The following is a 25,218-nucleotide window of genomic DNA, read 5'->3' as shown; positions in this document are numbered from 1 at the left end:
GGCATGGCGGCTGGGTGCAGCTACAGTCAAAGGCAGGAAGCGCAACAGCTGCAGAGGGAGGTTGGTGGGTGGGGGTGCCCCAGAGCCAAGCCTGGTGTGGGGACTAACAAACTGAAGTACGCCTGGAGGGTGGGTGGAATGTACATGTGAGACCGCTGGGTGGAAGGGAGATCTGTTGCACGCGGGGAGGAAAAGATCAACACAGTCAGTGGAGCAGAGGGAACGCTGTTGCAATCACACCCTTGCCGGTCCCTGCTCACATCGACTCCTGCAAAAGTAATCCAGTCTGTAGGCACAGGGTGGCTGTTCTCTGCTGCTCACAGTCTTAGAGATTGCCCCCCCCCAAACTCAACCACCCTTTGTCTGTCAAGTGCTGCTCAGAGGACGTCCTGGGTGCTGCAGCCGGGTCAGAGCACCAGAAGCAACCCAAGAGGCTGCTGGCCAGTTCCTTCACAGTTCCAGGAGTCTCTCTGGGACGCAGGAGCCAAAGTGAAAGGTTCCTCGGAAGGACGGGTGGACTCCAGGAGAAGGCGACCGAGATTTCAGAGGGGGCCTCCCGAGACCCCTTGCCCCCCAAGCCTCTAGCGGGTCAGACCCCTGTGCTCTGCCTCTCCTCTTCCAGAAGGTTGAGCTTGCTTCTGCTTTTCCCTGGAATGGGGGGGGGGGGTGGCAAGGAAGAGAAAGAGTGGCAATGTTTATACCCCATCGTTGCTGAGCTCTCTTGGCAGTTTGGCAACGAAGAACTGAGCCTTGAGCAGGGACTGAGCATCCTGTATGAAAGAAACGAGTAATGGGGGAGCCTGCAGCTCTCCAAATGGGACCTCAGGACTGGAAGGCCCTCTCTTTGGCCCTCTGCTCTCTCCCCAGGCTTAGTCCTCACCCTTCTTGAGCTCCAATCCTGCCTCTTGCTTGTCTGTTTGTTTGAATGGAGAGGTGTGTGCAGAAAGCAGCCCCGTGCAGAAAGGTCGCTCTGCTCACCTTTGCCTCTGGCTCAAGGTGCATGCTTCCCATCCTCACAGCAAACAACAGCCCTGCAAGGGAGGTCAGGCACTGAGAGGAAGCCCAAGGTTGCCCAGTACGCTACATGGCTGAGCCGAGATGTCAACCTGGGTCTTGGCAGTCTGAAATACCAACCACTTTGCTACCCTGGTTCTTTGAAGCACACCACTGCCTTCAAGGAGAAGCAACCAGGGTTCAAATTCCCACTCAGCCATGAGTGGTCTTGGGCCAGTCACTCTGCCTCTCAGCCTAATCTACCTCACAGGGTTGTCGTGGGAATTAAATGAGGAAGGTGGGGGAGGGAGGGAAGAACCATGTACACACCACCTTGACCTCCTTGGGAGAGAAAGGTGCAAGAAATAAATAAATAACAAATAAGTTGAGATTCTGGGAAGCTGAATATCTCGTCCAATGCCAATTTCTCTGCTCCCACAAAACTGGAACACACACACAACCCCGCAAATATGGTTGTGCATGGTGGGGGTAGGGTAATACAGCCAGCCAGTTCACCAAGTGCTTGCATAACAGAGTGTGGCAAATACCCACTTGACAAACTACCACCTGTACTCTTGCCATCTGAAGAGTGGAGACACGCTTTAGCCCTGGGAAGGAGACAGACTCTCTCTCTCGAGTCTCACTGAAGGGAGGAGGAAAGCAGGCTAGCATGGAATCAGAACAGTGAAATCCAACCCCCGCCCCCCCCGGGATCTCCCCTGCCCTCTTGCAAGGTGGGCCCACCCCCTCCTCCCCTGCACAAAAGAGCCACATCTGGTTAAGGTGGGAAAGGCAGGATTGGGGGGGGGCAATTAGCGATCCAACAGACAAAGGTCTGGTTTGCAGATGCTACAAAAATTAGATGGTAGAAAGAACTGTTCCACTTTAGGGTGCAGCCAGGAGGGTCAGTGCTGCCCTCCTTAAACGACAAACACAAAGCCCCACAAACAGAAAACCTGCAGAAGAGAAGAAGGGGAACATTCAAATTGGCATCTCCCACTTGCATTCTGACATGATACAATCATTCTACTACTTCTGAGTAGACCCAACCCAAGATGGGTGCTCTTAATGAACCATCCATCAGGCCAGGGGTTGATTAGTTGAGTCTTTACCCCTGGCAGTTCCCTCCTGATGAGATGCAGATTCCGTGGGAAGGAGGGAAGGAGTAACCCAGTTAGTCCCTACGGTGACTGGGTCATTTGAAAGTTCTGCTTGTCATACAGCAATCACACGACTGGGAGACTAAACAGGCAACCGATGGCCCTCCAGGTGACCATGAGCCATGCAGATGGGGCTGAAGCCCAATAACCCCCAGGGGGCCTGCTGCTGCCCCTTCCCCTGGGTGCAGAGGGCACTGCAAGGAGGGGAAATGCAGGAAGGGAACCAACTGGATATATTTACCTTGTGGTTTTCAAACAAAAAAGGCACTCCAGACTATGGCAGAGAGGCCTGTATTAAATGCAGTTCTCAATTGTGCCAAAGAAAGAGAGATTGAGCGGGAAGGCTGGAGGGAGAAAGGAAGAAAGAGAAGAGGAGAGATGGCAGTGTTTAGCTCCTGGAAGGACAGTGAAGAAGAAAACGCGCGGAAAGGAAAGACATGCAGCTTTGCTGGGCAAGGAGCCCCACTGACAATGCCCCTGTGCTCCTGCATCCAGACCAAGCGCCGCCTCCTCACCTTCAAATCTCTCACCTTCACTGCCTCCCCCACCTGCCTGTCTCTGAGCTCTTATGTCCCCAGATGACAGATACATCCCTGCCTGTGACTGTCATATATTTCTGTGTCTCGTACTCATTGTCATGCCTGGAACTGCCTCCCAGAAAATCAAGCCTCCTCTCCCTTCCTTCTTTCAAACTCCTCCCTTGAAACCCACCTCCCCTTTTCATGAAGCCTTTGGGCAAACTCCCCTGGTCCCCATGTCCTTTGGCAGCTTTTGCCAACCAGGTGCCCCCTGCCAGATGTTTTAGGCCAGCGGTGCAATGAATCAAGTGTGTCCACATTAAGCATTCATACTGAGTCTTAATTGCATTTTTATTGCTTCTTTTTATTTATTTTATTTTTATTTTATCACATAACAATTTGAAGTCTACGGAAATACATTAAATACAATATAATAAATAAAAGAAGCCATAACAATACAATCAAAGATCATATAGCACATTAGAATTGCTGCAGCGGATAGAGACAAGTGTGCACCCCTCTCTCATAACACCAGAATTCACAGACATCCCATGAAGCTGAATGTTGGAAGGCTCAGGACAGGCAAACCAAGTCCTTCTTTCTTCACGCAGAGAGCAGCTAAACTATGGAACGTGCTCCCAGAGGAGGAGAAGGTTCCCAATGGCTCTGCTCGGCTTCTGTGGTTGGAGGCAGTCATGTTTCTGAGCACCAGTTGCTGGAGGCTACAGGAGGGGAGGTGCTCTTGTGCTGAGGGTGCTTGTGGGTTTCCCTTGGGGCAAACAGAATTCTCAACTAGATTGGCCATTGGCCTGAGCAAGCAGGCTCTTCTTATCTTTTCAGAAGAGGCAGAAAAATAATTTAGAGGTCTGCCAAGACCCTCAGCAATGGGCATGTGGTCAATTTTGAGGGGGAGGAGTTGAGAACCCCTCTTTTGGACTACAACTGCCATCAGCCGGAGCCAGTGCTCAAGTCCGTGGAAGGGAAAAATGAATGAAGCCTAAGGAGAGCTGTGCTGGAGAAGATCAGGGGCCATCAAGAGATATGCCCTTCAGGTGCTGCTGAACTCCAACTGGCTGGTGGTGAGGGGTGCTGGGAGCTGCAGTCCAGAAACACCTGGAGGCCCCCCCTTGGCTGCCTCTGGTCTACCTAGCCCAGCATCCCACAGCCTCTAAAAATCTACAAGCAGAACATGAAGACAATGGCCTACTAGAGCTCCTCAGCAGGGATTGCTCCATTGTGTCATTCCTTGGCAGATGGAGCTCCTATCTAGCCACCAGGCCAAGGCGAGACCAATCCCCCACAAAATGGTCTAAGCCACATCTAAAGTCATTTAAGCCAGTAGCCATCACCAAATCTTGTGGCAGCATCCAAGTTGGAGAGACAATTGGCTGCCACTTCATTTCTGGGCACAATTTAATGTGCTCATACTAGTGTTTAAAGCCCAAAATGACTTTTACCACCTTCCTCCCTGCCAATTTTCTCAGACAGATGTAAGATCAGCAGAGGGGCCCCCTGGTCATTCCACCTTCTTCAGAAGTTTGGGAGGTGGTGGCCTGAGGGAGGACAATCTCTGTGGCAGCCCCACACTGTGGAATTCCCTCCCCACAGAGGTCTGCCTGGCACCTTCACTATCCTGCTTTCAGGGAATGCTGAAGACAAACCTCTTTACCTTGGCATTTGGCACCTGAGGTATATATATTCAGGAACCACCTTATTTCTGTGGTTGTAATTTGCTTTACGTGCTTTTGATACTGAATTTTAAATTGCAACCTGCCCTCAGAATTGATGGTGAAGGGTGAGTAATAAACTGACTAGACAATAATGATAACTCTGTGCACATACACCAACCGATTTTCCTGACTAGCTCCTCTTCCCTGGTGTTGCATCTGCAGCGCCTGCAGGAATCCTGCCCCATCTCCACCCAAGCAGGCAGCCGTGGTCCAAACGGGTGGAGAAAATGGCAGGTCCTGGCACAGGTGGCATAAGGGAGCTGAGCCACAGCGCCACCTGGTGACCCACAACGGAACAAGCACATACCTGGCGTGGCATTTTTGTCATTCAGAAGCTTTGTCTGGCTGCTGGGGATGATTTTCAATTCAACGGTGTCAGGTGACTGTGGGGAGTTCTGTATCCTCGAGGCCATGAGAGCATTGAGATACTGCAACCGGGTAACCTGCGGAAAAGAAGCCACAGGTCAGTGAGAGATGATCTGCACCTCAGCCACAATCAGCCTGGAAATCACGTGGCTGGTTTGTTCTGTGTTCGCCAAGGGTCCCTGGCTAAGAGCAAAGAGGGAAAAGTGCCATCACACACAGATCCGGCCTGCGGACCTCCCAGAGGGATGTGGTTGGACACTGCATTAGATGAGCCTTTGGGTTTTTTAATTGGTTAATGCAACCCTAGTGATTTCTGATCACCAGAGGATTTTGCCAAAGTCTTGCCTGTACATCTTGCCTAGCTAAATGCGGCCCCCTAGGAGCTCAATATACCTCATATTCCTGATACTGCAAAAGCAGGGAGATGATCCAGTCCCCAGCAGGGCATCATATATGCTGCGGATCAGCACGCGACTTGATGGAGGCCTAAGACTGCAATTTGGTCAAAAGAAGGAACTTAAGCAGGTGAGCCAAAGTCACAGACTGTGGAGAAATGCTACAGATTTCAAAGAGAAATCCTATTTGCTGAACTAATTTCAAAAGATCTTTGGCTGGTGGTCAACAGCACACTTCTCCAGAGTCTTTCTCTTTATGGTGTTTACCTTGATGAACTGCAGGTCAGTGAGTGCCCGGACAGTGTAGTCAGGACAGTAAGTGGTGGTCTCTGTGCATTCAAGCTGCTGATCACGACGGTTCATCCGGAGAGTGGACACTGGGGACTGATGAACTATTGAAGGAAAACACATCAGTGTTGCAAATGAGAGGCAGGGAGTTTAGGAATGTCGCTCCTAACCCAGAACTCTGCAAGTCCTGCCTTTAAAAAATGAATGTGTTTCAAGTTCTCATGAATGCAGCCGAAACAACAACTATCTAAACCTATTATCTGTTCTTGTTAAATGCAGTTCTGTAGCTTTTCCTGAATGCCCCCCTTCCTCTGCTGTTGTATGTTTAAAAAAGCCAACAACAAATGCTGATGGACAATCAAGTGACTCAGCAGCTGAAGTGTGCAGGGGAAGAAGTCTGTGGATGCCTCTCTTGACGCTCAGGCTGCAGGGGGGAGCTAAAGGGCTTGCAGGGGTCCAATCTGTGGGCGGAGCCAACACTGCCGGTCCTTCCAGGCTGTGCTCGGTTCAAAATACAGGAGCAGAAGAAGCTGCCCACTACCAAGTCAGAACCATCTAACACAGCGTGGTCTAATCACCAGCAGCGGCTCTTCAGGGTTTCAACACAAGGACACCCCTTTAAAAAAGTAGCCAGCAGCTCAAGCTCTGGTGCAAATCTCTCATCCCGAAAGGGCTATCAGTGGCGGGGAGAGGTGGGAAGGAACGCGCGACTCACCTGAAGAAGGAGCTGTCAGGGCAGAGACACCGTAATACGTGAAGGCTCCGTTCTCAAACTTCAGTCCCTCCTTCCCAATCTCGACTTCAACCCTGCCCTGGGAACGAGAAGAGAAAGCGATGCAAGGTGAGAGGGAGGGAGGGAGGGAGGAATGCAGAGAGAGGAGAAAGCAAGTTGAGATTTGACCTAGTTGAATTTTAGATCCTGATCCCATATTCTTGTAGCTCACTCAGCACAAGTTGGTTTGGTTTCTATTGCGTGAACCAACCCTTTTTTTAGTTTAAGACAGTCCCTGCTTTTACTTTAGTATTACCACTCTTGAGTTGCAAAAAATAAAGTTTTAATATGTTATGCATTAAAAAGAGAAAAGTAACAAACTAAGCACCTTTTACCCAACCTAAAGGCATAGTTCAGATCTAAATAACAATAGCAAAGTTCATATAAGCCCTGAAGAGGAGAGTCTGAAAGTTACTGATGTCAGTATAAAGGAAGACGTTAACACAACAGTATCTTACAGAATACGGCAGGTACAGTTTCCCTTGGAGGGTTCATGTGCTGGCTAAATGGCCACCAATCCGCCATGGAAGTTTCTCATGGGGGGGGGGCGTTTGTACTGGACGGCTTCTGCTAACCTGATGCCCTCCAGACCCCTGCAAGCACAGGCATACTAACTGGGGCTGCTCCGAGTGGAGGTCCAAAAACACTAATTTTTGTATCCAACCAAGTTCTACTCAGAGTAGACCCAATGAAATTAATGCACTTAAGTTAGCTGTGTGTATTAATTTCCGTGGGTCTATTCTGAGCATTAGACTGGATGGCCAGAGTTGGATACAGTTCTAGGCTGGCAAAGGTTACTGCAGGATTATGGTTTCCCTGATATGGCCCCTGTGGGCACCCCTGGACACACTCCCATTTTATTTTATTTGAGCAGTTTTTGGGAGGCCTGCCTTTTGTTTTGGGGTGCATGGAGGTGCTGGAGTGTGTTCTGAGCAACACCAGTTTTTCTTCTGTGAAATGGGTATTCTGTGGTGCCCAGAACAACTTCTTAGGTTTCCAAATGTGCTCCTGTGCCCAAAAGGCTGGGGACCTCTGTCCTAAGCCAACTTTAGTCCACACCAAATTTTAATGAGGGTGTGGTTAACCTGCTAACACCCCTTCCTTAGTTTCACCTGCAAGGGCAGATTTTCTCTTTCTTTTCCCGAATTCTGTAAGGCAAGAGGCAGTGACAAGACCGTGAGCAGATTCCTGCAGAGGCACATGTGGTTCTCAGTCCCACGTCAGCTGATGACTCCATACGGCAGCACTGGCCATTCTGGCCCCCTCCAGGTGCTGTGGGACCACAACTCAGTGGCTGCTGGCTAGGGGCTGATGGGAGTTGTAGTCCTACAACATCTGGAGGGCACTAAGTTGGCGAAGGCTGCAATTCCAAGTGCATCTCCCCCCTACCCCAAACACACACGCAATGGCCAAGCTAGTAGGTGAACCACTCTTAATAACAATGCATCACCATCAATGAAGGAAGCATTTTAGACTGTTATGGTTCTGGCTGTGGAATTGTCTCTGCACGTTCCCAACCCCCACAGCAAAGAACCTTGGGAACTGCAGATTCTCAGTACCTTTAACAAACTACAGTTCCCAGGACTCGTGTGTTGGGGTGTGTACTTTAAATGCATGTCCTCCACCACACCAGGGGGCAGCATCTCCGTTTTGGGAGCACAGGGCAGGCTGCGTGGCACACATAGCTCCACCCTCCAATGGAAGGGGAAAGTCAGGATGCTCAAGAAGAACAGCCGGGGGGGCTGCCAGTGCTGTTCCCACCAGCATCTTCTGCCACACTCTGTCCAACGGCAGAGCCGGCTCTGCTCTTTGCACTGCCCTCCACCAGAGGTTCAGCCTCCGGTTGTGGACTCCCTCCTTCTCCTGCTGCCCCCAGGAGCCCCTTCTGTCTTGGGGCTCAGGGAAGGGCGAGGTGAGGCTGGCCCTCCTGCCGCCCCTCATTGCTCACTGGCTTAGAGGGGGCAGCTGATAGGGAGGAGGCAAAGCAGGAGGGCTGGGGCCACGGCAGAGGGCCCCCTGCTTGGGATGACCCTCGGCAGACGCCTGCAGTCCTGACCCCCAACGCTGGGTCTGTTCCTCCCCCAACCCAACAGGGTCCTTTGCGTCCCACAGGTGGGCAACTCTCACTGGGAGGCAACGGGGTGCTTCTTTTCTGCACTGGCTTCCTACCCAAAGTGAGGAGGGGTCGGGTTGGTCAGGGACCCCTGGGGTGCCCCCACCCCACAGCAGCAGCCGCAGCAGGAGGAGGAGGAGGAGGTGGTTCATGAGGCAGCACAATGGACTGCACCACTTTGGACTTGGGGTGAGGAGCCCTATTGCTGGGCGATTGCCTCACGTGTGAAGCATGTCCGGGAGAGAGGTCTCTGGGCAGTCTTCTGCCGGGAAGGTTTCCTAGTCAGCACAGAGTTCTTGAGAGACGGAAGCGCCTGAAAACATCCACTACCTGCTCCCCCTGCTGCCATCTAAAGTGGCGCAACCCTCAGCATGCTCCCACCTCCTCCTGCTCCCTATGCACAGAGCCCTATGCTCAGAGGCCTCTTCAGGCGAGAAGCGAGTGGGAGGTGCACCAGCATGGGCTCCTGGGGTGGGCAGGCAGGATGGCGCCTGGACAAGCAGAAGCAGACCGTGCTGGCCAGGGCACAGACAACAGCCGGCTCCTGAAGGGACCATCAACGGCCTGATGGACTGAGGTTGAGAGATCCTTCCCCAGGACCACCTCCTCCTCCTCCTCCTCTTCTTCTTCTCATCATCATCATCATCATCGCACCCTCCACCCTCACGTCCCAGGGCAGGATACAACATTTAAACACATTATTAAAGCCAGTCCAAAGCAAGTTATGAGGAATGAGGTGGGTCCTAAAAATATACATCTCAACTCTCAATAGCCCTGAGAGAAGAAGGCACAAGCCAGGCAGCCCAAAACTATTGGCTCCAGAGGCCCGTCAAATAAATAAATAAAAATAATGCTATTATTATTATTTATTACACATTTTAACTGCTTGTCCTTTAACATTTAAAAACGTGAACAGAAATACAGTGGTAACTTGGTTTACGAACTTAATCCCTTCCGGAAGTCCGTTCTTAAACCAAAGCGTTCTTAAACCAAGGCGGGATTTCCCATAGAAAGTAATGTAAAATGGATTAATCCGTTCCAGACGATGAAAAGCAACCCCTAAAACAGCAATTTCACATGAATTTTACTATTTAACGAGGCCATTGATCCATAAAATGAAAGCAATAGACCAGGCTGCAATCTACTACCCAGTATAAACACCCTTACTGCAGTGGCAGCGGTCCTGCGCCCTGTGAGGCAATGCCACGGCAGTCACTTCTGGGGCCGAGCCACTTGGCGTTGCTCTGGGGCCCAGAGTGGCAGCTGCACGAGTGACACCCAGTACCAGGGGAAGGGGGGGGCTGCGGTGGCACAGCCTTCGATGCTGCAGCGACAGCGACGGCAGAGGTCTACAAACAGCCTACTTTACAAACTTTTTGGATTATGAACACTTCAAACCCGGAAATGAGTGCTCCAGGTTGCGTTTTTTTGGGGGGGGGGAGATTGAGAACGTACTACGTTTGTGGTGCACTTCCGTTTTGTTGGCACGGCCTTGTCGCTCAGCGCCAGCCATGGCAGCGCCACCCAGAAGCACCCAGTGCCAGGGAAGACAGAGGGAGAGAGAGAGAGAGACGCCAGTTGCTGTCGGCCCGGGGAAAAGAGAGAGCCCGTTCCTTGCCCAAAACCCCGGGGAGCCGTTGCCGGTCCATGTCAGCAACAGCGCACTAGGTGGAGCTGCCAGGCTGACTCACGAGCAGGTCCCTAAATGCAGCGCACCTCGGGGGAGAAGGAGGCTGAAGGCGCACCGATAATCTCTACTCCTCGGGGAGTGCTGGGTGCCTCTGGGTGACGCTGCCGCAGCCAGGGCTGAGCGGCAGAAGGCTGTGCCGACAAAACGGAACTGCACCCCGAAGTATGTTCGCAATCCCCCCCAAAAAACGCAACGTGGAGCACTCATTTCCGGGTTTGAAGTGTTCGTAATCCAAAAAGTTCAGAAAGTAGGCTGTTCTTAAACCAAGCTACCACTGTATGTTACAGCACAGAAACAGAACCACCACAGCCTCAGGAAGATTTGCCAGCGCACCAGAAACAGCAGCAGCATCTCAGTCTATCCAAAGGCCTGGGGGGGGGGAGGCGGAAAAGGAGTCAGCCCAGGGAGAGCGTCCCACTGATAGGGAGCCAGAGCTATTTGGTACCATTTGTTCAGATTAATAGCTAAGTCCTGGGTGCCTGGGCAGAAAAGTGATGAAGATGTCCAGCAATACCCTGTGACCTTCCAATGAAGGGCAGTATACAAATAAGTAAATGGGGATGATGGAGGATGGTGGGGGCTGTCGGGAAGCCCAGGTATAAATCCCCCCTCCTGTGAGGCAGCGGTGAATTGTGCAGCGCTGGGGCTCATTGCAATGGCCCTGTGGAGAGTCTACTCCGACAATGGAAGATCTCTGCCAGATCAGACCAAAGACCCATCTAGTCCATCCTTCTGTTCTCAGAGAGCTCAACCTCTGGGCAGAAGCAGGACACGAGAGCAACTGCTCCCCAGCTAGCGGTATGCAGAAGCCTTCTGTCTCCAGTGTGAGAGGCGGCACATAGCTGTCATCTAGCAGCAGCCGTGGCTAGCCTTATCCTCCAAGAATTTGCCCCAAAGTGCAAGCCCCTCTGTTGGTCCATATAGACACATGCACTGCACCCACAGAGCGAAATTAGGATCAGCTGAGAGTCACAGAAAAATTTATTTTGCAAAACATACAAGCTTTAACAAAAGCTCTCCTGTCATGCGCAGTGAAACCTTTAGATTTCATTAGAAACGCAAAGAAGTGGAACCATGAAAATGGTTAGTTGGAAGCAGGGAACAAAAAAAAAGGGTTCTGCCTCTGGCTGGCTGTTCTGCTCATTCTCCAATTATGCTAATCAATCACAAGCAACTGCTATCAACTCATTCCCTGCTAGTGCAAGGCAACTCTGCCAAAAAGCCTGGCAGCTCACCTCATGGCTTCTGCACAGAAAAAGAGAGTCAAGGACCTGAGTCTGTCCTCCGCTAGACTTCACTGCCGCTCTCCTGGGATGTTCACTGGGCAGCACTGGGGCTATTCACTCTCTCTCAGCCTAACCTACCTCACAGGGTTGTTGTGAGGGGAAAGCTGGGCTGGGGGTGGGGAGAGCCACGTGTTCCACTTTGGTCTCCTTAGGCGAGGGGGGGTAAGAGGATAGAGAATGCAAAAAATATATAAAAAATCACATGCCATTAGTATTTTTAAATGAACTTGTATGGCTGTAGTATCTGAAATGGTAGGTTGTAGACCACGATGTTGCCACAGGGCTCCTGTGCATGAAATTCATCTTTACAACAGCCATGTGAGGTAGGCTATGCTGGAGAAAAGAGGGAAGGACTGACCCAAGGTCACCTGTGGATTCACAGTGGATCCAGGGGTTGAACTAAGGCACCTCTAACTCTACTCTAAATAACTCTAAATAAAAATTATTATTATTGGGTAGCCAACTGATCTTATTTTGATTTCAATCCGATTTTAAGCTGTATTTCAGTCGATTGCTGAATTTTATGTCTTAATATATCGCATATTTTGATGTTAGCTGCCCTGAGCCCGGTTCTGGCTGGGGAGGCTGGGATATAAATTTATTATTATTATTATATTACTCCAATGCTGCACGCCATGCTGACTCGAAGGGTAAAGCTTTCCCTTCCCCCCCGACTTCATTGCATGCTCTACCTGCATTATTTCTGCCTGTCTCACAGCTGAACAGGCAGAGAGGTACAGTGATTAGAATGCTGGACTAGGGCTGGGGTGATCTGGGTTAAAATCCTTGTGCAGCCATGAAATTTAATGGGTGACCTTGGGCCAGCTGCTTTGCCTAATCCACCAAGCAAAGCAGTTGTGAAAATAAAAATGGGAGGAGAGGCAAGAACCATGAGCTCTTAGGAGGAAGGAGGGGATAAAACCTCTCTCTCTCTCCCTCTCCCTCTCTCTCTCTCTCTCTCTCACACACACACACTCACTCACTCTCTCTCTATATATATACACATACATACATACCTACCTAGTGGTACCTTGGTTCCCGAATGGCTTGGCTCCTGTACAAATCGGCTCCTGAACGCCGCGAACCCGGAAGCAAGTGTTCTGGTTTACAAACGTTTTTTGGGAGCCAAACGTCCAATGCGGCTTCCAATTGAGTGCAGCCAATCGGAAGCCGAGCCTTGGTTTTCAAATGGTTCCGGAAGTCGAACAGATTCCCAGAACGGATTAAGTTCGACAACCAAGGTACCACCGTATAGTGTTCTTTTTATATATAATCCTACATTTGAGGATTGTGTGAAGCAGGGCCAGTGAGGGGTATTGTAAGGGCCAGATGGGGACTTTGGGGGCCACATGTTTGAAGTGTGGTACCTGCAGGATGAGGATGAAGTAATTGACCGGCTGGTTGCGCTGGTACAGGTAATGCTCAGCAGCAAGGCGGTTGCTGTCATCAAACTTGACGTCCTGGTTGACACTGGGGTGTTTCAGCAGGTGCAACAGGACCTTCTCAGAGATTCGGGCTGGGCTGAAGAGATCCACCTCTGCAGGGAAGCGTGTGGAGGAGACAGAAAAGGTAGCATCAGCCAGTTCAGACTTAGAAATTTAGAAATCAAACAACAGTAAAAATAGGCAGAAAGAATAAAAGGAGAAACTTCACATTTAGGATTCAACATCAACAAAACAAAGAACAAACTGCTTTACAAAAGACCCAGCATAGCAAACAGTCATTAAATGCCTTTTTAATCGGTTATTAAAATTAAAATAACCTGGTGCCTTAAAGGTTAGAAGAATACAGAGCAGTCAAGTGTGTCTGGGGAGGTGCTGCCACCAAAAAGGCCCTATTCACTCACAGCAGCCCAATGGAGGTGGTGATGTGAGGCCACACGGCCTCCGCTTTCTCCCCAAGTTGGGAGGAGAACAGGTGTCATACATGGTTCTTCCTCTCTTCCATTTTATCTTCACAACAACCCTGTAAGGTAGATTAGGCTGAGCGACAATGACCCACTCAGCTTCATGGCCAGGCAGGGGATTTGAACCCTAGTCTGACACTCTAACCACACTGGCTCTCATTCAGAACATTAGCTATAACTTCCTTCATTCATGAACACTGTCCACACCAGCTGGGGCTGATGAAAGTTGTAGTCCAACAACTAGCACTGCCCCTTTGTGGAATATGTTTAAATTTCAGCATGGCCTTGAAATGTATCAGTTTGAGGAAGAGACCCTTCAGTCTCCGGCTCTCGTCAGACAAAAGAGACGGTTAAATGAAGGATACAGCAATATAGTGTGTGGTCTTGCATCTGCAGAGGGGCTTTCGTTGCTGTGCTGTCCTTAGGGAGCATGAAAATCAAATCTCTCTCTTAGCTGCTGAAAGGGATGCTCAACAACTTCTGTATTTGCAAATTCCCATACGGCATACAGGGCATGTGATTTTAGGGCGTGAAACTTAATTTCTTCAGTGAGAGGTCTTAAAAATATGTTTTTGGTTGTGAGGAATTCAAATCTGTTATTTTTGTGAATGGACAACATTTAGCTTGATAAGTCTACATCTAATGAAGAAGCACATAAACTGCTTTCCGAAAACCTTCTGAAAATGTCAGGTAATGGTAAATAATAACAATAATAATAATGAATAATCTGAATATATGCCATAACTGCAAGTACTTGGCAATCATTTTTAATGATTTCTATGCAATTTTACACACATTTTACTTACCAAGCAAAACAAAATTATATTAACATAACCAAAATATATTTTGAATTCCCAAGTTATGTTGCAACTTTTTAGCACCCCTCATTTTGGGAATTTGAAAAATGAAAAAATTAACATGCTCTAATGACAACCTTCTTCAATACATCAGAGGCATACATCAGATGCTGTGGGACTACAACTTCCACCAGCCCCAGCCAGCACAAATGTCAGCTGTGGTGTAAAACATCAGGAGGGCACCAGGTTGGGGAGAGCTGCTGTAAGACATGGTGCGCTCCCTGCTTCTTGGACTACTCTGCAGACTGGGACATAGCTATCAGCTGGACTTTGAGCATCTCCCATCCTTGTAACACAGTTATCAGCCACTTAACTGGATTAAAAACACACATTTCAGAGGGAAAATAAACCTTGGAATATGGATCCAAACCCAGTGTAGCCCCTTGAGCAGAGGTGGTGGAGGGAAGGAACAAAACATTCCAGACGGCAAGATCTCTTCCCTGCTCTTACCTCTGGATAAGAAGCGCTGCGTAGCCAGGAGTAACTGGGGAGAGATTTTCACCTTGTACTCATTGTCGGACACTTTGAACAAGGAGAAATCTTCTTTCCTGCGGTCCATCAAGGTCCCAAGTGCAGGTGGCTTCTTTTTCAATTTGTTCTCCCCTAGAGGGATGGGAGAGAAAGCCAAAAAAGACAACAGGAGGCAGAAGAATCAAGCTATCCATCCTTACTAGCACTGGTGGGTTCTCTTGTAAAACATGATGGTAGGGATTCAACAATTCTGCACACGTACAGGGAAAAACGCAGAATACTCAAATACTTATGACTGCAGAACTGAGTTTCCTGGGAATCTTAGTTTTAATACCCCCCCACCCTAAGTTTCTAGCCCATATCGCTCACATGTGTACATCCCCGCCCCCATTATGATGCAGCCCAGAAAGTGAGCCAATTTTGTGTGAATTTGTTTCGCATGCAGTATTTATTCAGGGTGGAAAAGTTAGGATAGCTTGGTACAGATTTTTGATTTTTAAAATTTATTTATTTAGGCACACACACACAGCCCTAGGTGTAAAGAGGAAATGAAAATCACTGGTGCTCCAAGGAATAAAGACGTGTAATCTGAGCACTAAACAAATTTCCCTGCCATTTTTTAGTAACTACCACCAGTTGTCATTCCAGCTGCAACTGCCTAAAAAGGGCAAGCAATGCACTGCACTCTGAGGGCGATCAGTTATCTCCAACAGACTTGGATCTTTGATTCCATGGAATTTCCACTGCAGAGGAGTCCCCATGCTCAATGGCACCTCAGTGTGCTCCCTGCTTCTCCAAATGCAAATCTCCCTGCAGGGCACACATCCATTTATTGGCAGTACAGAACTGCCATCTCCTGAGTGAAATACTTGTGACAGCAGCTACACACTGTCTCCGGTTCTGAGCTGTGGGTCGGGGCTTCCCTGCTTTTCTTCTCCCAGCTGTGAACAGACTTCCCCTTCTACAAGTATCAAGGCCCATTCTGCACTTGCAGCAGAACCCGTTGGCTGAGTGAACTTCAGGGCACACATCAGTCATCACTTTCCTTTGCTCTCCTACATGAAAAGTTTATGTCAAATAGAAACCACTCCAATGGACAAAAGGGTGCAACAGAACCTATTCTAGTGCCAGTGTTTTAATTGCAATTGTTTTTAAATAAGTCAAGAGAAGCATCTAAAACTGTAATCCCCTTCTTGCAACTTGACCTGATGCAGCCCCCATTTTACCATCTCAGCTTTCCACTGCCTCATCCTCCCGCGTGCATAAATAGACCAAGCTATTTCCCAATTCTGGAGTAGGAAAAGGAATTTGTATAAATCCTACCCCACCAACTTAGTAGTCATATACGAGGACTATAAATGCAGCAAAATGAGGTGGTAAACTGCACCACTTCCAACACAGGTGAAAAATAACACTTCTGAATGCTCCCCTTGTATCTTCCCCTGCCCACCTGAACCAGCAAATTAAGCAGCTACCACCACCTAGGTGCAAGTCCACTCCTTACGGGGAAGGGAGGTTTAAAACATGTCTTTGCTAAGCAAAAAGGGCAGAGAGGGAGGGGAGCGGAAGAAGAGAAGCCCCAAACAGGCCATACCTGCACGAAACCCACTTACTGTAGTCATCTGACTCATCCATGATCTCTGATTTTATTATCTCCTCAATGACATCTTCCAATGTCACCAAGCCCATGACTTCGTAGAAAGGGTCGCCTTCGCCTTCATTGTTTACCTTCTGAACAATCGCCATGTGCGATTTACCTGGGGAAAAGGAACAGGAAAGCTCAAGGATTGGTAAAGAACAAGACCGTTAAGAAGAAGAAGAAATGGGCAGAGGTTGCCACAAGACCCTCTTCATACACAAGATAAAAACAGATAGAGAAGCATCGCACACAAAAATATTCCTGCATCTGGTTCAAAACATAATGTGGTTTATGCAGGCTTTGAGTAGCTAAGGTTCCCAGGCCATCGGGCTGGGACAGACAGAGCAACCACAGAAAATGCAGTCCTGGATTCCTGGCTGGGCAACAGTCTCCATCCCTGCCCATCTACTTTACCTCCAGCAACCTCCAGCACCTCCTATTTCGCATTCCTACCACTCAGCACCTGACAATTATTATTATTATTATTATTATTATTATTATTATTATTATTATTATTTATTTGTACCCCGCCCATCTGGCTGGGTTTCCCCAGCCACTCTGGGCGGCTTCCAACAAAGATGAAAGATACACTAAAATGTCACATATTAAAAACTTCCCTGAACAGGGCTGCCTTCAGATGTCTTCTGAATGTCAGGTAGATGTTTATCGCTTTGACATCTGATGGGAGGGCGTTCCACAGGGCGGGCGCCACTACCGAGAAGGCCCTCTGCCTGGTTCCCTGTAACTTGGCCTCTCGCAGTGAGGGAACCGCCAGGAGGCCCTCGGAGCTGGACCTCAGTGTCCGGGCAGAACGATGGGGGAGGAGACGCTCCTTCAGGTATACTGGACCGAGGCCGTTTAGGGCTTTAAAAGGTCAGCACCAACACTTTGAATTGTGCTCGGAAACGTACTGGGAGCCAATGTAGGTCTTTCAAGACTGGTGTTATATGGTCTCGGCGGCCGCTCCCAGTCACCAGTCTAGCTGCCGCATTCTGGATTAGTTGTAGTTTCTGGGTCACCTTCAAAGGTAGCCCCACGTAGAGCGCATTGCAGTAGTCCAAGCGAGAGATAACCAGAGCATGTACCACTCTGGCGAGACAGTCTGCAGGCAGATAGGGTCTCAGCCTACGTACCAGATGGAGCTGGTAAACAGCTGCCCTGGATACAGATATGACCTGTGCCTCCATGGACAGCTGTGAGTCCAAAATGACTCCCAGGCTGCGCACCTGGTCCTTCAGGGGCACAGTTACCCCATTCAGGACCAGGGAATCCTCCACACCTGCCCGCCTCCTGTCCCCCAAAAACAGTACTTCTGTCTTGCCAGGATTCAACCTCAATCTGTTAGCCGCCATCCAACCTCCAACCGCCTCCAGACACTCACACAGGGCCTTCACCGCCTTCACTGGTTCTGATTTAAAAGAGAGGTAGAGCTGGGTATCATCCGCATACTGATGAACACCCAGCCCAAACCTCCTGATGATCTCTCCCAGTGGCTGCATGTAAATGTTGAAAAGCATGGGGGAGAGGACAGAACCCTGAGGCACCCCACAAGTGAGAGCCCAGGGGTCTGAACACTCATCCCCCACCACCACTTTCTGAACACGGCCCAGGAGGAAGGAGCGGAACCACTGTATGACAGTGCCCCTAGCTCCCAGCCCCTCTAGACAGTTCAGAAGGATCATAGAATCATAGAGTTGGAAGAGACCACAAGGGCCATCGAGTCCAACCCCCTGCCAAGCAGGAAACACCATCAGAGCACTCCTGACATATGGTTGTCAAGGATGTTATGGTCGATGGTATCAAACGCCGCTGAGAGATCCAGCAGAACTAGGAAACAGCTCTCACCTTTGTCCCTAGCCCGCCGGAGATCATCAACCAGTGCGACCAAGGCAGTTTCAGTCCCATGATGAGGCCTGAATCCCGACTGGAAGGGATCCAAATGGTCCGCTTCTTCCAGGCGTGCCTGGAGTTGTTCAGCAACCACTCGCTCAATCACCTTGCCCAAGAATGGAAGATTTGAGACTGGGCGATAATTGGCCATGGTGGCCGCATCTAAAGATGGTTTTTTAAGAAGCGGTTTAATAACCGCCTCTTTCAGCGGGTCTGGGAAGGCTCCCTCACGGAGGGAAGCATTCACCACCCCACGAAGCCCATCACCCAGTCCTTCCCGGCTAGCTTTTATAAGCCAGGATGGGCAAGGATCCAGGAGACAGGTGGTTTGCTTCACTCGTCCAAGCAGCCTTTCCACATCCTCGGAGGTGACAGATTGGAATTGATCCCACACAACTTGACTAGACAGGACTCTAGCACTCTCCTGCCCTGGCCCTGCTCCCACGGTGGAGTCTACTTCCCGAATCTGAGCGATTTTATCTGCAAAAAACTTTGCAAAATCATTGCAGGAGATCATGTGGCCCGTACTGGGCCCCGATGTCGCAGGTGGTTCCGCTAAATTGTGAACCACCTGAAAAAGTCTCCTGCTGCTGTTTTCTGCAGATGCAATAGAGGCGGCGAAGAAAGTCTTCTTCGCCGTCGCTATCGCCACTTGGTAGGCTCGACGTTGAGCTCTAACCTGTGTCCGGTCAGATTCGGAATGAGTTATCCGCCACCGGCGCTCTAGCTGTCTCAACGATTGTCTCATTGCCCTCAGATCCGTGGAAAACCACGGGGCTCTCTGGGCTCCATGCAATCGGAGAGGGCGCAAATAGAATAATAGCATGGAAACAGGCTGTGCATGCACAATTGCACCAAACATTTCAAAGGCAGGGTCCTAAGTTTTCTGGTGCAGTACATGGAGGTACAGAAGCCTTTGCCAACCTGGTGCCCCCCAGATGTTCCGGCCTGCAACACACATTTGGCACTTTCTGGCTGCAGCTGGTGGGCGCTGTGGTCCAAAATATTTGGAGGGCACCAGGTTGGCAAAGGGAAAGAACTATATTGATTTCCTCATGAAAAGAGCCCTACTGGATGAGATCAAAGGCCAATCTAGCATCCTGTTTCCACGGTGCCCAACCAGGCACCCCAATAGGAAGCCTGCTGCAGAGCAAGCAGTATGCAGGGGCAACCAGCCTCCGATGCTGGAGGCAGAGCACAGGGAGCGATGGGCAGTAGCCAAAGATAGCTCTGTCCTCCATCAATTGAGCCACCAATTTGGGCTCAGTCTCTCCTGTGACAGAGACTTTGCTGTAGTGGCAGCCTGACTATGAAATACTCTCTCCATTTATTTATGGGCACTAACAGCCCACCTTTTGAATGTGGTCTGAGGGAGGGTATACTTGTTTAGTGCCTACTATGTCATCGTTTCAGCGCCAGGTGAAAACTTTTAATTTCCCCAAGCATTTAGCATTTTGCAATCTCAATCTCTTGGGAGTCTTGCTCTAAAGCTGCTGCTGTTGACCCCACCGTTTCGCTTTTAGTGGATCATTAGATGTATCCTTGTTTTTGCTGTTTGCATTTCTTAAATACAAAGTGAACAATGCAAACCTCATCTCACCAGCTAAAACATATCCTCTAGCCCAGCCAATTGCTCTGATGACAGATTGGGAGAATGTTGCACCCACAGACTTGCTCAGATCATAGGCTTCTCTGTGGAGGCTGCCGGCTCACACCCAGACGAGGCTCCAGATCATAGCTGGGTTCAGCCGAGCCATGCAAAACAAGTGGAATGTCCCCCTGCTGGCTCCAAGGATCTCCTGCAGGGTCATTCACATGAAGGCTCCAAGCAGCCCATCTCTCTCTTCAATGAGCTTCTCAAGGTTTTTAGACCACGCCTGGCTCCCTGGAATTTGCCCCCATCTGCTAGTTCTGGCCATGTGCCACCTGGCGGGACCAGAGCCCTTTGCAGCATTAGAAGGTAGCTGTTTTCTTCCTTTGAAAACACTCTGAACTCAAGCCAGGAAAAAGACACAAGTGAGGGTGTGGCCTGGGGAAAGAGTTCCAAGGGCCAAACAGAGAGATCTGGACGTCCACGTCTGGCCCCTGGGACTGGGATTTCCCACCTATCCTGGTGGGTTTTGCTTCCAGGATCTGCTCTGCCACCCTCAAAGATGCCTGAACAGAAAAGGCAGAAGAGGCAACAGGGCTGAAACTGGCCACAGACTTCAACACCCCGAGAATGTTTGGGAGAGACGAAAGCAAGCACTTCTTCCTGCAGCACACAGTTAAACTACAGGCAGCAGTGATGGCCACCAAGTGGGTGACTTAGAGAAGATTAGACAAAGTAATGGAGGAGGATCAGGCTATCACTGGCTACTAGCCCTGATGGCTCTGCGCTGCCTCCAAAGGAGGAGTCGGACGCAGCCCTGCTTCTGAATACCAGTTGCTGGAACCCACAGGAGGGGAGGGGGCTCTTGTGTGAGGGTTTCCCATGAGCAACTCTTTGGCCACTGCAAAAACAGGATGCCGGACTGAGTGGGCCACTGGACTCATCCAGCAGGGTTTGTGACAATGACCACAACTGAGCGGTAGAAGAACAACTGCTTTGCAACCAGGAAGTCACCAGTTCAGTTCCAAGGGTCTCTTTAAAATGATCTCCAGAAGCAGAGCTGGGAAAGGCCTTTGTCCAATAGCCCTGAAAGCTGCCTGCCAGACTAGGCCACCGCTCCCCAACGTGATGATCACTGGGTGCTTTGGACTACAGCTCCCTTCATCCCCAGCAAGCACGGCCATGGCTTGGGCTGATAAGAGCTGTAGTCCAAAACACCTGGTGGCCACCAGGCTGGGGAAGGCTGGACAATGTTGTTGATGATTTATTGTGTCTCTCCCTTTCTCCTGTGTGCTACTCCTTGTTTATGTGCTACTAGAGCAGGATCAGGCTCCCACCACTGTAGATTTCTAACTCCCAAAGCTGTGCTGGGACATGCAATCTGCATCCCCACTTTCCGCTCCCTCTCCCTTTTTACTTGTGTGTCATGTCTCAACAACTGCAAAGCCTGTGGGCAGGAACTGACTTGTCGATAGGTTGCTCTGGGAGCCTTATGGCTGAAGAGCTGGGTACAAATGCATGGGGAAAACCTTGCCCCCACCGGATGTTTCTGAACTACAACTCCCATCAGCCCCAGCCATCATGAGCAATGGTCAGGGACGATGCAGCTGGTAGTGCAACAGAATCTGAAGGGCCACAGTTCCCTCACTTCTGCTCTAAACAAATAAGCAAAATGAAAGGCAGCACAGAAAGGAAGCGATGGAGACGGAGGAGCCAATCTTGTTCCAAAGGTTGAGGTGAAAAGGGGCAAAGCTGTTCATTTTCGTCACATGCCAGGAGAAGGGGAAAGCGGCTTCTTAGCTGTAAGGACAACCAATCTGTGTGTATGAGAGGGGGAGGGAGGGAGGGCTGGATGTGTAAGATTCTTAGGAGGCTTATTCTCCTGGAATAAAATGGCCTGGGGCCTGCTTGGAAGTGGTAAGGCTGGAGAACTGAACCTGTGAACTTGGCTGCTGTTTCTCCGCAGGGCAAGCCAGATCCCTGCAGGTATGCAAAGGTCACGGGTGCCACCCAGCTATTCCTGCCAAATGCTTCAGGAGGGAGAAGGGCTAGGGGAGGAAAAGGAGATAAACATCTTGTGGAAGGCCTACCAGTTTAAAAACAAGAATATTTCTCTGCTCAAGGAAAGCCTATGCAGACACAGCCTATGCTACAGGCACTCCAAGCAAGGCGGCCTGGACACCAGCAGTCAGTCTTTGGCTTACTCTACTGGGCAAGTCTAAAATTGTGGCCATCTCCCAGGAAGTGGCCCACCGTGGCACAAGGGAAGCTTGTTGGTTTGGTCCCTTAAAGCTGCTCTGAATGCATATGCACAGAAAATCCTAAAACTCCTTGTGGTTTTTGTGTCTGGCCTGTACCACTTCAGGTGGGAATGCTTCTCCATCTTGGTAGGTTTGGACCTGGCTTCCTCCCAGATACACCTTTTTGTACTTGAAGAGCATTCTGCTGTGGCTGTTGGTGCTCTGCTGGTTCAGAGGAACAATCCATTATATGAGCCCTTTCAGAAGTGATATATTCCAGAGACAGGATTATACATGCACAATGCATATAGTAAGGTCAAGTTTCTTAAGTCAAAGAGTTTGTTCTGCTTGGCATCTAGAGGGTCTGTGCTTACCCAGAAAAGTTCTGAGTGCAGAATAGGTTCCTACACACTTAACTCCAGCAGGTTCAAGGCCTAGATTGCTGGAGACATTATTGCAGCCTCTCAGGTGACCGGAAAGGACTAATTACTGAACTAGTAACATATCTACACTTATTTGCAGCCGTACCTTGGTTCTTGAACGGAATCCATTCCTTAAGTCCATTCAACTTCCGAAAATGTTCGGAAACCAATGCGCAGCTTCCGATTGGCTGTTCGGGTTCCAAAGCACATTTGCAAACCGGAACACTCACTTCTGGGTTTGCAGTGTTCGGGAGCCAAAACGTTTGACTCACAAGGCATATATGAGAACCAAGGTACGATTGTAAAGCCAAATACAGTTGTACCTTGGTTTTTTGGAAGCTGAATGTTCAATGGGGTTTCTGCAACTTACAATTGGCTGCAGGAGTTTCCTGTAGCCAATCAGAAGCCACGCTTTGGTTTCTGAACGTTTTGGAAGTCAAACAGACTTCCGGAAAGGATTCCGTTCAACTTCCAAGGTATGACTGTACAGTAAAGCGTAATAAAACCAAGTGGGGTGGGAGAAAAAGAAATGAAGTTCCTATGCATTAGCGGTGCCTGAAGTCGTATTTAAAACCCCTAGCTGTCCATGTCCATGGAGGAAAGCAGATGAAACCTCTACAGGGTTGCCACATGGTTGCCCCTGGCCATGACCTCAGTGTGTGTATTTGCTGGGATGCTGAAATTGGCTGCAACTTGGACACTACATGCATGCAGCAAAAAAACCAAACCTACAAAAGCCCCACTTGTCAGCTTATACCTGGCCTGCTCATGTGGCTCATAGAACAGCTGGAGCAAAGCTGATGTAGAATCATAGAATCATAGAGTTGGAAGAGACCACAAGGGCCATCGAGTCCAACCCCCTGCCAAGCAGGAAACACCATCAGAGCACTCCTGACATATGGTTGTCAAGCCTCTGCTTAAAGACCTTCAAAGAAGGAAACTCCACCACTTGACACAGCTCTTGCTGTACTGCCTGACTCAGCCTTTGCCAGCCTGGTGCCCTCCAGACATTTTGGATCAGCCCCAGCAAGCCAGGGATGGTGGGAGTTGGTATGGGGAACCTGTGGTCCTCCGGATGAAGCTGCACTATTACCCCTCACCACTGGCCATGCTGACTGATGGACCCGAGAGAAGCAGCTTTCCCATGTCTGTTCTAAGGAAACTGGGGCTTCACAGAAGATAGTTTGAAAACCTGGCAATGACTCTCTAGAGATGTTTCTCAACCTTGGGTCCCCAGCTGTTGTTGGACTACAACTCCCATCATCCCTAGCTAGCAGGATCAGTGGTCCGGGATGATGGGAGTTGTAGTCCAAGAACAGCTGGGGACCCAAGATTGAGAAATAGGGCTCTAGAATCTTGGGCAGACCTTCCAAGGCAGTGGCCTAACTATGGGCATGTCTTTTACCTCGCTTGAACTCCTCCAGCACAGCGTCCAGCTTGGTGTCGTTGAAGACAAAGTGGAGTGGGTGATTGTAGAATTTGATGATGGTGCTGAGAGGGGTGCAGTCATCAGGATCCACCAGGGCCAGGTCCTTTACGTAGAGCATGTCCACCAGGTTGGTGCGCTCGTCCTCGTAGATGGGGATGCGGGTGTAGCCGCTCTGCATGATCGTTGACATGTTGTTGAAGTCCAGCACAGCGTTGGCATTGAGCATGAAGCACTCGTCCAGCGGCGTCAGCACATCCTCCACGGTCTTGTTGCGCAGGGCGCTCTTGCTGAACTCTTCCCGAACAAACTCGTTGTAGGGGTCACTGTTGCGCACCATATCCAGGATCTTCTCCCGCAGGAGGCAGGTGCTGGTGTCGTGCTGCAGGGCCAGTTCCAGCACCTTGCTCAGCGGCAGCGACAGGGGGAAGGTGAGCAGCATGAAGAGCTGCGTGAGCCACAGCCCGCGCGGCGCCAGCGAGAGCCCCCAGCGCGAGCTGAGGGCGAAGGGCAGCACCTCGGCCAGCAGGAAGACCAGGCCGGCGGCGCCCAGCACGGCCGGCGCCAGCATCCCCACGGCCTGGTAGAAGAGCACGGCCAGGGCGGCGTGCGCCACGCAGCCCAGCAGCAGCAGCGAGCACAGCACGAAGGCCCCGCGCTGGCGGAGCGGCTCCAGCGCCTTGCAGGCCTGGCGCTCCCGCTCGGAGCCGCAGTCGCGCAGCACGTACAGCTCGGCCGGCTCCAGCCACAGCGTGCTGAGCTGCAGCGTGCGCAGCAGGGCCAGCAGCGCCAGCAGCAGCGCCACCAGCGAGCCCAGCAGCCAGGCCGGCAGCCAGGGCGCCAGGGCCACGGCCGACACCCGCCCCGCGCGGCCCTCGTCCTCCGTCACCAGGATGGCGTCGCCCGGGGCGGCCGGCGCCCACGCCTCCCCGGGCCCCGCCGGGCTGCACAGCTGGAAGCGGCCGCCGGGGCCTCCGGCCGCCACCTGCACCGTCACCAGCGCCGCGTGCTCCCCCACGGCCCGCGCGCCCTGAGCCAGGACCTGGGGCGCCGCCCGGGGCAGCGGGGCCGGGGAGGCGGCGGGGGCGCAGGGGGCCTCGGCCGGCACGAAGGCGCCCCAGGGCCAGCTGCGGTTGCTGAGGCCGGTGCCGTAGAGGCGCAGGCGGAGCGTGGCCCCCGGCGCGGCGCGGATCAGGCCCCCGGAGGCCCAGGCGGCCGAGGCGCCCTCCTCCAGCCGGAAGCCCATCACCCGCGGCGGCGGCGCCCCCGCCGGGCCCCAGGCCCCGGGCGAGGCGGAGGCGGCGGAGGAAGCGGTGGCCTCGGGGGCTGCGCGGGCCCGGAGCTCGCCCGCCGCGCCCCTCCGCCCCAGCGCGGCCCGGCCGCCCGGCAGCAGCTGCAGCAGCAGCAGAGGCACCAAGAAGAGCGGCGGCGGCGGCCCCCCCAGCCCTCGGCCGCTGCCCACCAT

At 51.1% G+C, this 25,218-nt stretch overlaps 1 protein-coding gene across 2 annotated transcripts; it reads right to left on the bottom strand.

The window, feature by feature from the left end:
* Positions 1-209: 209 nt before the first annotated feature.
* CNNM3 (cyclin and CBS domain divalent metal cation transport mediator 3) lies at positions 210-25,026 on the bottom strand. Of its 2 annotated transcripts, XR_008331970.1 has the most exons (9): positions 23,733-25,026; positions 16,159-16,302; positions 14,525-14,677; positions 12,679-12,848; positions 6,166-6,262; positions 5,430-5,554; positions 4,709-4,844; positions 2,395-2,497; positions 210-648 (listed from the first exon to the last, which is right to left on the bottom strand). XR_008331970.1 is itself a non-coding variant. In XM_053401545.1 (8 exons), exons 1-8 carry the CDS (start codon positions 24,997-24,999, stop codon positions 590-592), a joined length of 2,151 nt encoding a protein of 716 aa, XP_053257520.1. In that variant the 5' UTR covers positions 25,000-25,024; the 3' UTR covers positions 210-589. The 2 variants fall into 2 exon arrangements, 1 of the variants encoding a protein (XP_053257520.1); XM_053401545.1 differs by lacking the exon at positions 2,395-2,497 and having other exon boundaries at positions 23,733-25,024.
* Between the last annotated feature and the right edge of the window lie 192 nt (positions 25,027-25,218).

The sequence above is a fragment of the Podarcis raffonei genome, chromosome 8, assembly GCF_027172205.1.
Source record: "Podarcis raffonei isolate rPodRaf1 chromosome 8, rPodRaf1.pri, whole genome shotgun sequence".
Lineage (NCBI taxonomy): Eukaryota > Metazoa > Chordata > Lepidosauria > Squamata > Lacertidae > Podarcis > Podarcis raffonei.
This window is presented reverse-complemented; position numbering and strand designations above follow the sequence as displayed.